Source organism: Hippocampus comes, unplaced genomic scaffold (assembly GCF_001891065.2).
Source record: "Hippocampus comes isolate QL1 unplaced genomic scaffold, H_comes_QL1_v1.1 scaffold39, whole genome shotgun sequence".
Classification (NCBI taxonomy): domain Eukaryota; kingdom Metazoa; phylum Chordata; class Actinopteri; order Syngnathiformes; family Syngnathidae; genus Hippocampus; species Hippocampus comes.
The window spans coordinates 3,112,393-3,126,306 of NW_017842054.1; the positions used below are offsets into that span (position 1 = coordinate 3,112,393).

The window sequence follows — 13,914 nt, forward strand, 5'->3', positions numbered from 1 at the left end:
TGACAAAGCCTGCAGAACACTGCAGGCTTTGTCTTCATGGTTCGAAGGGGACGACCGTACATATTTGCCCACCCATCATGTGTGAAATGATACAGGCGTGAATGATACCTTTTTATTTTTTTGAGTCGTCAATGTCACTAAATATGTCTTGGATGGAGCAAGTCAAATTTTGGGCCCAACTGTGACAGTCAAGGCCGAATGTTGAACGCTTTGAATATTAATAATAATAGCCGCGTTTGGCTGTGATCCATTTTCCCACATTTTAAAACGGTGTCTCGCTCACGTCTGTAAAATGTTTTCACATGAAAAAAGATTTGCATTTTCACTCATGGAGGCAGCACTTCACACACGACAATTCAAAGCTGTTGGCTAACGCTAATCTCGGTATCCAACATAACTAAAGGCAGGTCGAGTTGCATCTCTGCGTTTCTCTGATGGTGCGTATAACCGCGACGACACCGTCTTGCCTGACCTTGGCGAAAACATGTCATTTACATTTTATTTAGGCACCTGGTCGCAGCTTTAATTTGTGGGGAAATGACACTTTCTTCTTCCCAATCCCATGCTGGCATGCATTCTCATTTTTTCTGAAGGTCCACCGTATCCGTTCCGTTATCATTGAGCGATTCTCTTGTTTCACATTTCGCCCAAGGTCTTTATTCCGTCTGCTGTTAGGCGACAAACGACTTGCCATGCAAAACAGATGCGCACCGCTCCCGACAGCTTTCTTCCAAGAATCCTCGCCCAGTATAGATTCTACCGTTGCGCATCTCTTCCCAGGATGAAAAGCCTAATTGGACATTCATTTCCTGCATAAAAGGGCGCAGTTTGGCTGGATGCGATCTGATCATTATCTACGAAACTGCAGCCAAGACTGAGAAGTAAACCACGAGGGCACGATATAAAAAAAAAAAAAAAAAAAATACTCGTCATTTACTATTTCCCACTATGCCGCGTCAACCACAGCGTCATTCTGACAACCGAGAATTATTTCGAGGCACAAGAAAAGGTTGCAAGACGACATTATAACAGTCCAAAGGCGTGTGGAAAAGGCCGTCATGTCTGACATAAAATGACTTTTTAAAATGCTTGGCTTTGTGATAACCAAGCTTGACGGAAATACAATGAATGTAAACGCTGCGGGCGCCGTCGCTGCTCAAGGTTGGGGTTTGTGATCTCAGAGGAGTTGACAGGAAAACATTGTTGGTCAGGAAAACTGCCACTAGGAGGTCGCTCTGTCGCTGTAATTGCTAGCGCCGGACGCTACAAGTAGCGAGCAAGTTGTTTTCACACTTGCGAAATGCTACTAATTTATTCTGGGAAATGTCTCGGGCCGAGGGAATTAGCTTTGTGCATTAAGGACAGCAGTTCCAGATTGGTGACATTCCATAAGTAACCTTGGAGCAAGAGCACGGAGAATCGACCATTCGGCTAATGGAGGGGTTATTAAGCCTCAGGGGTAATTTTCCATGTAAGTGTAGCAGCACCCGCGGTGGCGAAAGGTGGCAATCAGCTATGTGGTGCTAATGTTTTTGTTGTAATGTACTTTTCAAGCTTAACACGATCCATAAGGACTTTCGGCATTTTCCAAAAGTCACACGGGGGGGGGGGGGGGGTCTCCACATTTTTTTTTTTTTTGTGTTAACTTGCCCAATTTTTTGTGAAAAAAAAAAAAAAAAAGGATTGTGATTTGGATCTTGTGCTGTTTGACAAGAGGGGGCACTGAGTGAAAATGAAGACTGCTATGTTAGCTGCTTGCGCTAGCCACTCTGCCGCCAAAAGTGTTTTCTGTCTTACGTATTCTCCCGTGTGCTTAAATCAGAAAAGGCACTGCTTGCAAGCTTTTCTAAATGCGCTCATTTTCCCATCCACTTCCGTCACTTGCGCACTTTCCACCGGTCACGCACTCTGGATAAATCAGGGACAGCATTAAGCTTCTCAGGACGGCCTAACATTGTTTTAATTTAGTTTCCTGCTCGGACAGCGCGGGTGAAGGCTGCAGAGTACTCGCCGCTCCATACATGAGCGATACGTGATGCGTTCGGTCATAAGGTGATGATTAACTTCCATCGTAGCTATGAAAATTATTTTCACACTCAAAATGTGACATATTTTCCAAATGGATTTCGATGGCATTGACATGTCTTAGGAAAACTCCACTCGACAGAAATTTCAGCCACTGTCAGTTTTCAATGAGTCAACCCTCTTTGGTTGTTGCGCGCACTTGAGCCGGTTCAGCGTGGTGGGTGTGTCAGAAGTCATTATGGGATAATTGGCGTACCTTGAAGGTGTGTATGCCTGGCGTGTTAAAAAAAACAAAACAAACAAAACACATGCACATTTGTGAGAATATAGCCCGATGTTTTTACCTGACATTCCCTGCTAATTTTTTTTTTTCTTGTGTGACAGCACTTTTGTCATTAAAGTTAAAAGTCTTTGAAAATTTGTAACATACTCTTATTATACTGCTAAACTTCTACTTGTATGACAGTAAATAATGTTCAACTGTTACATTACCTTTACAGCGGGCCCTCGCTTTACTGCAGTTTTATTAGCATGAAGGGGATGTAATCTGAAAATGGAACGCAGCGTAATTTATCACTATCCTAAATTTTGCTGTAAATATTTGTATGAAACACTCCTCGGCCATAATTTATTTTTTTTAAAAATCAAATGAAAAAGAGCAAATACGGCATAAGTGTGCTTTCTTGAGCCTCATGATAAAGTACCCTCACTGCACGCAAGTCTGGAAAGTAGTTCAGTACGCCATTCGTAACCCCTCAAACGTCGTATTTCTGCGCCATCCTAAACCGAGGACACGCCGTAATCAAGGTTTTTTTCATCTGGAACCAATCCTTCCAAATATAACTGACCTCAAGGAGGAAATGTTTTCAGTCAAGTCACAGAATGGATTGCGGTCGACCTCACCACTGTAGTCAGTTTGAATGCAGTGTATGGAAGTACTTGAGAGGAGATTGATGACTTCACCTTTTTATAGTATCCTGAAGGAACCGCTCCATTTCGGAGAATGGGGAGACAATGCGAATGTAAAGAGCTTTCACCTTGTCTTTACTGTCGGGGTAGCGCCTGAGAGCAGAAATGGGACATCAAATCAAAGAAATAAGAGCAATAACAAGACACAGATTTCTCGTCACTATCTCCCGGAATGTGTCCGGTGTCATGTTTTCCTTTCAGAATTCTCATTTCATCTCACGTCTCAGATCATTTGTCTTGTCTACAGCTCAGTGTTTCGATGCTCCTTTTTTTTTTCCTTTTACCTCTTCAGCGCCGCGTAGTAGAGATGCAACAGCGCTGTGCAGTCCTTGCCGCCGTTAAAGCCGACGCAGACTTCCTCCGTGGAATACTGATCCAGCGCCGCCTCGACTGTTTTGAGCGCGGACGTAACTTTCTCGCCCAGCGGTGTGCCTGCAGGGAAGGATACCCGCCGCGGGAGATTATTCAAAAATGTCGGTGCGTTTTGTATTACCGATGTTCTCGCTATCGCCCCTTCAATCTCAACAGAGGTTTTCATTTAGTTTCAGTTAAAATGCTTTGGGTGAGCTTTCAGTACCAGTCCATGAGACGTCTGCGGAGCCAGACCAGTGACTTTCTTTACGGTGTCCCCCCACCAATGGCGAGTTACATGCCTTTGTTTACAATTTAAAAAAATTTACAAGTAAACATGTCATGCAAAAAAAAAAAAGGCTAAAATAAAAACGTAAACCATTTCATGATTATTTAAAATTAAGGATATGACTCAATTATTTTAATCATGATCTGTCATCAATTTTTTTTTCAATTAATTGAGGATCACAGAAAACAACTGTGATTCAAAAACAGAACATCATTTCGAATTGAAAGTGAAAAAAAAAAACAAAAAAACAAGCATTAATTATGATTCAGTGAGTGATTTGGTCCCTAATGTGTGGGAAAAATTTGTAAAAATGCTTAGAATTGTTTTCCAAAGTAAATGCAAATATTTGCAGGTGTCCTATTTTGATTCAACGCAAAGACAATCCGTCTCCTTTTCTCCTTTCATGGAGGACTACAGAAATCAGCTTCTATTTAAAATGTATAAAACCTGATACATTGCTTACGATGCATATATAATATACAATGCTTTTCCCGCCCCCCATCATGCAGACATTTTATACAGGCACCATTGAGAGCATCCTGTCCAGCTGTATCACTGTGTGGTATGGTGCTTGCACTGTGTCCTGCCAAAAGACCTTGCAGCGCACCGTGAGAACAGCTGAGAAGATCATTGGTGTCTCTCTGCCCCCACTCGTGGACATTTACTACTCCCGGCTGACCCGCCATGCCATCCGGATCGCAGGCGACCCCACACACCCATCCCACAGCCTCTTCAGCCTGCTGCCGTCGGGAAGGAGATTGCAAAGTCTCCGTGCCAGAACCAGCAGGCTCAAAGACAGTTTCTTCCACCAGGCGGTCAGGAGACTCAACTCCCTCCGTGCTCTGCCCAAACTCCCCACCCTCTGCCTCTGCCCGACCCCTGCCTCCTGTCACAGACTATGACCCTCCCCTCATTATCCGTCATCTGCATATTGCATATTGCACAATGCACTACGTCACTTTTATCCTCAATAGCCTCAAGTGCCATTGTTTTATGCTGCTTTTATTGTATATATCGTCTTTTATTGTATATATCGTCTATATGTTTATACTGTTTTAGACTACATTGTCTTTCACTGTTTGTTGAGGATTGAGAGAAATAAATTTCATCCATGCTACATGTCAATGTATGCATATTTGACAATAAAGTTGAACCTTGAACCTTGAACCTTGAAGGTGAGATGGCAAGCACCGGCCATAACATTAGGCACACCTGAGCGATCTAATGCGATCCGGCGTTGAGGACAAGGTTAACTTCAGGGCGGCTGATAACTCGGTCGGGACCTTGTCTAGCCGTGTAACTCGTCTTGATCAAAAGTTGATGAATTCAACCTCAGTTCATCGCAAAGCAGACATCAATTCTCTTTCATCTCCATTGGCAACTTTTGAAGCTCGGCCCATTTTGAATATGAGCCACATCGGGATCCCTATTAAAGGTTAATCAATTCGCCCTTGGGTCAAACCGCAGCAACACCCCGTATTAAAGCCCATCGTCGCTGGAAATTTATTCATTGCATTTTGTGGATGTCCAGGTCACCAAAATGAGCCGCAGCATGATCACTAGTTAAGAAATGTCCTCTGGTGATCGCATAAGCTTCACACCAAATGTCACCGAAATGTATTTGTATCTTTACGAGAGACACGTCAGTGGAAAGAAAATGATCCTGACCTACTTTGCGGATCACGGCCAAAAGTTTACTGACAAGTGAATCTTTTTCAAGCTCAAGACGTTTATTTGACGTTGGGGCGAGGGCAGCATGCTGTTAGCACGACTGGGTAACCGTCCCTCAAATAAACACACTGATGTTGTCGGTGACGTGGCTATCGATATTTTGTCTTTCTTCAATGGAGGCTGAAATGACGACGAGTCTCAGAGTAACTCTTTACACTCGCGTTTCATCATTTTCATTGCGTATTTGTCATAATTCTGTTTGTGACCAACAGGTGGCACTGTAGGGCTCTCCGTGCAGCTGCACACCTGTTGGTCGTTATGTAATTATTGCTTTAAAAGGACTCCCGGCACGACCACTCGGTGCCGGGTCATTGTTTGTTTGTTGTAGCTGTCATTTTTGTCGGTCATGTTCTCGATCATGTTTTGGCGACTGTTAGTTTTTGGCTACAGCCTGGGTTTTGCTGGATACTTTGGATTCGTTTTGTTTTCAGGACTTTGTTTTGGATTTAGTTTTCTGTGTTTTTATCAATACAATTCTTCAAGTACAACCTGCTCCTCCCTCCTGCCTGCTTTTTGGGGTCCACCACCACCACGCGACGTGACGGTATTTAGCTGTTGTCAAGCTTTAGCTGTCCACCCTGTCATTCTGAAATGCCCACGAATATAAAAACATTTCCGAAATATCCAACATATTTACTCGGCGGTAGACTTATACGTGTTGCTAAGGGTAGTTACTCAGTGCGCTCATAAAAATGCCAATCCAACAATGTCCACCCTGTCATTGTCCCACCTGTTAGCGTGTACATAGTCTGCTTGTAGTTTAAAAAAAATAAAAAACTGGGGGAGGCTTAACCAACACGCATTTCTAACATCATAATGACTTAATACGAGGGCACAACCAATATGGAATATTTTGAGGCCGATGCCAATTCAGGATAAAATTACGATGAGTGGGCGAATTCATTAAAAAAAAATACATCATGTAGAAAATAACTTTTAAGTCCCTGAAGGAATTACAAAATGTGAGGAAAAAAATGTAATAATCTTGCCCATTTTATGAGTTAATATCTATTAATTAATCGGTCGGGCCCAACTTAGAACAGTGCATATGAAGTTTGATTGAACATTTCAGCCACGACTAATGAGGAAAAACAGGATAGAAAAAAATATAAATGGGTACATTTGGACAGCATAAAACAGGAGGGTGGGGGGGGGGGGGAAAACAAGGGTGAGAGAAGGCTGGCAGATGAGCGTGGACGTCACCCAGCGTGTACAAGACATGTTTTCACAGCAGGCCGGGAGAAGTGCCACTGTGTGTCGAGTAGGAGTGTGAAGCCTTTGACGCAAGGTCCAAACAGCTCCGATAAACACGACGTCTGCGGGGAAGGTGACAAAAAGCGGCGGCGCTCGCTTCAACTGGCCCATGTACAACGCGCTGATAAGAGGTGGCGAAGCGGCCCGGATGGTGCCTCTCCGGAGCCATTGGTTCTTGAAACACGGCTTTAGCCAGATGTGAGGTTGCAATAAACAACCGTGCACCCCCCCCCCCACCCCCTTTGGCCGGCAATAAATTAGCCAAACAAATAAAGCACTCGTGCAAGTGCTCGGCTATTTTCTTGGCAGACCATTTGGAGCTTGCATCAAACATGCTTCGACGTTTTGGCACAACACTGATTTATGCCTTTGCGGGAGGGAATCTAATTTGCTAGCGTGCTGTGCTTGTAGCCCCGAGTCGTGGTTACACTTTTTCTATAGCCCACATTTCAATACACCTGAGGAGCACAAAAAATGTAATCTGTCTCTTTAGGATCAATACGGCGGTCTGAAGAGCGGCACTTTGGCTCATGCTGCTTGCCGCTTGATCGGCAACGCGGCGGTTTGAAGAGGGAGCGAAACGATTCCATAACCTCGTACTCAAAATGGGCGCTGTGCTAACCGCGCTTCAAATCAAGTCAGATCAAAATGGACTGTGTAAAAGCAAAGTTTTGTGCGGCTTAGCCCGAGCCGAATACAGCGATAATCTCCGGCAAAGGACCGTCTGCACATTTAGGACTGTGAGAATCGAAAGATAAGTGCGGCCCGGGGAGGCGACGGGCTCCCGAAGCGAGGCGAGAGCGCGGCTGGCGGGTGCATGATCAAAGCCTATATTTTGAAATCACTTACTTCTCCATTAGTTTGATTAATGGGTCCGGTCTCCCAGTCAGACGCAGGCAAAGGGCTTGAAAGATGATGCAATTACTGTTTTTTGAATAGCAGACTGAAAAGGCCCGTCTCGAAAGACGGTTCTGCTGGGGACTCGACAGGGCGACCCGGACAGCTGAAGACCACTTCTTCATCCATCCCCACGGCTTCCCTCCAGCCACACCGCCGTCACCATCGCCATCACATCAGCACCACCCACTGCGAGGCAGCCGCGAGCCCCATCATCCTTCTCCCGTGACGCCCTCCTCGAGGAATCCCACCAGGCCATGCGGCATGCTTGAACGGAGGTGTACATCATGCTATGATGACTGCGCATCCACGCTCGTTCGCTTGCCTCTCACCGCTTCCTTCCTTCCTTGGACGCGCTCGGTACACTTGTCAAGTCACATTTATTTCTACGGCCCTACATCACAAACAGTCTCAAAGGGCTTCACGTGTCCACAGTTGACAAATATGAACAACCTCCCCCTGATCGTAAACGCCCAGGAGGGCAAGCGAAAACTCCCAAAACCTCATCTGGGGAAAAATGAGAAACCTTGAGAAGGGGCCGCAGATGGGGGAATCCTCCCTTCCAGCGAGTCGGCAAAATATGACATAATATTGTACTACACAATGTGAGTTACAATGATATCAAATCCATTTAAAAGATGGAAAAACGCCTTGGGAGAGGTGGGTCCCCCCTCTGAACCCGGGCCCGGTTTTGGTCAATGAAGAAATCTTCGTAGCAGCACCAACCCAGCTCAGTCGGTGCAAATCACGCCTGGAACGATCGAAAACCGAATCCGTCCACTTCAACTAATGACTTCCTAAAAGTGACGGTTAATTGGCATTATCGGAGAGAAATCAATTTGTGAGCTCTAAAGCCATTCAGAAAGAATGGGAAATTCAACAATTTCAATCCAGTTGAAAATAGTTCACTGGAGTCTGAACGGATGGCCTTTGACTGTCTTTGTTCAAAATCCACAAAAGATAAAGAATGTCATCACATTAATCAGCTACTTGTCACACTCTGGTTGAAATGATTGAGGGATTTTTTTTTTTTTTCCCGGGTTCTGTTGTCTGCAAGTGAGCCACTGCTTGCCCCGCCCCTCTTCTTCATTGTCAGTGGGCTTTCTGAAGAGAAAAGCAAGCCCCATAAAGACAAATTAAACGGAGGGAGCACTTCATCACGAAGCTGTCAAATGATTCAAGTCTAATTAGTTTCGTTCTTTCACGTTGGCATTTTACATAGTGCAATTTAGACACAAGGTTTTGTCTATTTAAAAATACAACATTCAAAGGTACTTAAACAAAATAGACTTAAAATGGGAGGGAAGAAGAATTACAGACGAAAGAAATAAAAAACTAGCTTCTTCAAAATACTCGAAGAATGTCAAACAAAAGAGTGCACTAACAACATTTTGGAAAAATGTATCCCGAGAAAGTAAGAAAAAAAAAAGCTTCATCATAAGTATTGGGGCAAAAACAGTTTATAATCTAGATTTAAAAGCTGCAGCGTTTGACGCTCATCTGAGGGTGTCCAGTCAGAAGACCGTTCCGATAATCAGGTCTACTGGAGATAAAAGTATAGCTAAGCTTCTTCCGGTCTGCTTGGAGCATGCAACATCTCGTCGATCTGGACATGTAGAGCAGATAAAAAGCTGTTGAATCACTTCCTGAGACCCGACAATGTACACAAGCCATTCCAATGTCAACATGACCTATTAGTTCTCTCTCTATTAATACTTGGGATGATGACTCGCTTCAACAGAATTTTGGGTTGGATCCTGACCAAATTTTCTCCGCCGATGATCAGTGCGGTTTGAGTAGAATCGCACCGCGACCTCCCGGGCGCTGTTTCTAATGTTGCAATTACGACTGTCGTGACATGAGTGGTGCAGTTTTCCACCACGGCAGATTAGACCTTTTCGCCAGGACTATGATCCGAAATGAACTTTGCAGGCAGGCCATAATAACAACAATTTCCACTCGGCTATTATGAGCTTCTACGAGGAGTGGCGAGAGACCACGGGGGACTTGCGCACACCAGAATCGGTTTGATTGAAGTTTACTGATGGCCGCACTGCACCACTGAAAGAATGAATAGAAAAGACAAAAAAAAAAAAAAAAAAAGTCAGTTGAATGAGTGGAATGCTGTTTTGATTTGTGTTGAAGGTCTTGTCAAAATCTCGAGAAAAACACAAAGGTTTGCAGAAATGTGTTTGGAGATCCGAAAGGGCAGCAAAACATGCCACTCTTGTTGCCCCTTATTTGAAATGCCAATGTTTTTTTTGTGCGTGCGTGCGTGCGTGCGTGTGTGTGTGTCTTTTACCCGCTGGTTTTTGTAGCTGTGATTACAGTGTGCGCTCTGTCGGGGATGTCCAAATTTTGACTGTAGCGAGGCACCAAATGTCTCTTTTACGACCAGCGTGGCAGCTGGCAGACCCTTAAACTCGATAACTTTTTATCATCTGCTTGGAGGTAAAAGCGCACAGCAGACGTCAAATGTCTCGCTGGTGTTGGCCCGCGTGCACTGACTGCTACTATGGTACATAATGCTGTCAGAAAAAAACGGGACTAAATCTGTAGCTTTAAGGGTTCAATGGCTTGTCACTGGGGCAGTCTCCTCAATGGTACACCGACTGTACTCCTGACACAGGGTACAATTTTGGGCCCCTTACAATTTGTATCGTTTGTGGTACGAACTACGGTTAACAAACGCACATAGACAATAATGAGTCATAATTTAAAAAAATAATAATACAGCACCACATGCTGCAATGCATCCTGGGAACCGAAGAGTAGCTGGAAACCGTTGACAGTTTGTTGAAAGTGCAGAAAGTGCACTAGTTTGCCCATTTTGCATGTTCTCTTATTGTAACTCGAATCTGGAGCAATATTTTATGGCTTGTCTAATGCGCACTGGGATGTCATTCCATAGTTTGGGGACCAGCAACAGGAGCTGACGTGAGGCGTCAGAAAGGAGCGTACGGGTGGAGCAGCTCAGAGACGGTAAGGCGGGTTGAGACCATTTACAGATTTAAAAACAAAGCGCGTTCGTAAAAGTAAATCTTGAGGGAAGCCTTGGTAACAAGCAACTTTGTTGGCAAAGGTACAGCTCCCGTTAGGGGCTAGTAGGCAGAATTCCACAACACAATTGAACAGTGGGTGCCGATATAATTGCCTGGCGGAGGATGACGGTAGAGCACGTCCAACTGAGCTCGTTAACAAATTAGCATTTACGCCGATTCTCACCAAGAGTGCTCTTTGGGGTTTACGGCGAAAAAAAAAAAAAAAAAAATCTTATCAACACTCCACATGCAAAACAAAGCCGCTGATGGCGTTACAAAGGCTCTACTTGCGGCCCCTCAGTGGTTCTCACGCTCCTCTCAAAACGACACATTTCTGCGCTCAAGTGTTGTTGGCGGCTGAAACGGCTAATTGAATAATTTGGGACAAAATCCGCGAGCGTCGGCGCCCACCCCTCCCTAACCGAATGATAAAGCGAGCGTTGGTGCCCTTCGGTGGGACACGGGGGAGTGTTTTTGTTGCGCATGAATCACCGTTGAAACCGAGCCATTAGAGCGCAGCTAGCTTGAAGCTAAAACACGGAGCTGATGAGAGAAGAGGTGGCATGATAATGATGGCGTCGCTTTAGAAGGAGAGATCAAAATAAAATGGAGGAACGCTGGTTTTCATTTTGCCCATCTGTTAGTCCGTTCGACGCAAAATCCGGATCCACGGAGGCCACCGTAAATACGGTAGCACCCACTTGCTGTATAATCATTTTTTTTATTTTTTTACAGTGACTTGTTTTCATACGTGGAATTGAAGTCTGCATACATACAATATAGAGATGCTTCAAAGGTCTCAGCATATGGCGGTGGACAAGACGTCAAAAGAGCTTATGAATATTTATGTGCACACGGCCAATAATTAATTGTACTGCATATGAATGCATAACGCTTACAAGCGGGGAAACATCTTACCTGCAACATTTATATGCTCCCCACTGGGGCCGTGAGGCATTCTAATTGAACATTTTATCAAGAGTGTTTTTTTTTTTTTTGCATTGCGGTTTATGCAACATACTTCGGGGAGGGGAAAAAAAAAACAACAACAATGTTTCGGTATTTGTTTTCCAAGTGGTTGGCTTTGCAATTACCCTCGTAACTCCCTTTATATTTTTTTTAGACGGTATCAGAGAATAGGAAAACGCGCTCAGAGACTGGGCTCCCTGACAGCGTTGTGCCTTTGGTATAATTGCATGTCATGTGATGCTGCGGGGAGACAAATATGCGCTGCGGAGAAGCCGCAAGTGTTTGGAAAGCGACTCTTTTAGGATATTCTAATTTGACAAGAACCAACACGAAGAAGAAGAAATGGCTTCGCTCAATGCGCGAGCAAAACAAAGAAATGAACCGACAAACTCGATGAGCGAAGAACAGGCACTTACATCCACAGAGGAAGAACAACAATAAGTTGTGGGATAAGTGAGTGGGACAGTGAACCCCCCCGTGGGGAACGTAAAACGGCAAGGCCCCATCGATTCATTTTTAGTGACAATTGGGGTAGGAAAAAACAACTGTGCACATTGCTGCTTTTTATATTACCGTCTCAACATGACATGCACCCTGCATAATAGTGTTGGATTATCATTTATCAGTAATCACTATAATTTTTATTTTGCGTCCTTATTTCATTAGTTTACAGTGTGAGTTTATTCAGTTTTTTTCCCCCCAAAAAATCCAGTCCCCTCAAAAATGACCTAATTACCTTTGATATTTTTTATTTATTGTTTGCAACATAAAAAAAAAAAAAAAAAAAAAAAAAAAAAAAACCTCACAATAAGTATTGTGTTGTAAAAATATTTTTGGAACCAACCACCCAATCCTCAAATTTAAGGACTGTATGAGGAAAAGTGCTGCCGAAAATGGATGGATGGATAGAGATGTATTTGAGCGGTTGTAAATTGCAGGTTAACGCTGTTCCATTCCAACCCTGTAGGTGGCACTAGTGAGCTGATAGGCAAGTGATAATGACGACATGGATGCATGGATTAAAAAAAAAAAAATGCTTGAGGGGTTCACTGTTTTACTCAATGCTGAGTATCGTAATCACAACCATGAATCTGATAACCTTACATGATCAAGGTGGTTTTTATTTATGTATTTATTATTTTTTTTTTACATGCACCAACTTTGTTGATATTGTCCAAAATGGGATCACATGTACTTTGCGAGCACAGGTTGGACAAGTACTCACTCACGTTATGCTTCCTAGCAGTGTGCAAAAAAAAAAAAGAAAAAAATAATGGTGATGTCTATGTTATGCCCACAACGGGCGCCCTCAAGAGTGTGCTGCTGATCTCCATCTCAGGCTTGCTATTCCTCCAACGTTAACTGGTGCGAACACAAACACTGTCGCTATAGTTTTAAACCCCCAAGAGCAAGATACATAAAAGGCAAATTATTGAAGAAAAACGCTCTCACTTCACGCCCGTTATTCATTGTCAAGCAAGCGCCATCCATCAAGTTAAAAAGCTCGCCGGCTTTTATACCAGTCTCGGGGTACAAAACAATCTCTTGATTATTCCGCCCTCCCGCAGACCGCAAAAACGACAGTCGCTTTTATTACTCAGAACTCATCATTACGTTTGACTGAATCTTAGGCGTTGATTCATCATCCAACGCAATTACAATTTCCTCAATTTCTCCCCGCTCTGTGGGAAGAGCACTCTTGGTGGCCCCTGGCGGATAAAAAGGAGATAAAACAAACTGAAACACACCAGGGAAGATATGTCTTAAAATTTGCTTCAAAAGTGAAACTAACACTTCATCAACATATTCATCGAAAGCAGCGGTGTGCCCGAAAGTCATGAGAAATGGAGCCCGACCAGCCTTACGCTGTGGTTGCTGGTTGGACCCAACGTAAACTGAGCTTTTCTGGCGGCAAATTTCCAATGTTTTAATGAGGGATCGCACCGGCGCGAGGTCAACGACAGCTAGCCTCTAAAAGCTGCCATGACCGAAAAAGAAAAAAAAAAAGTAAATGTAAATGTAAGTGCATTGACTGGTTGACAGCTGTTGAATTGTCAACCAAGATAGCATTTAGCATTAGCCAAAGTCATGACACAACCATCAACGAGCAATGTTCAAACTGTTTTTTTTTTCTATCCCCTCCTCCGCTCAAAGCAACTCTGGTGTAGTTGGACGGTGAACTAAAGTGAGAGACATGCAAACATTGCAATTGTATGATACACAACTTGTATACTTGTATTTGTAAATCATATGAAGATGGGGTTATGTTTTTTTTTTCAAACTAAAGTCATACCACTATGATAGTAAAGTCATAGTTGAATAAGTGAAGATAGTTTTTGTCAGGAGTCGTAGGTTTTTTTTGGGGGTAATACTTTCATCTTGAGTCGG

The 13,914-nt window shown here is 43.7% G+C and overlaps 2 protein-coding genes across 4 annotated transcripts in view; both read right to left on the reverse strand.

The window, feature by feature from the left end:
* The window catches only part of grid1a (glutamate receptor, ionotropic, delta 1a), a 234,785-nt gene that overhangs the window by 55,839 nt on the left and 165,032 nt on the right, over positions 1–13,914 (reverse strand). The window lies entirely within an intron of this gene.
* On the reverse strand, positions 2,667–3,644 carry LOC109510148 (FAD synthase-like). Its single transcript, XM_019860268.1, has 2 exons — positions 3,279–3,644; positions 2,667–3,087 (listed from the first exon to the last, which is right to left on the reverse strand). The coding sequence occupies exons 1-2, from the start codon at positions 3,530–3,532 to the stop codon at positions 2,985–2,987; spliced, it is 357 nt and encodes a 118-aa protein (XP_019715827.1). The 5' UTR covers positions 3,533–3,644; the 3' UTR covers positions 2,667–2,984.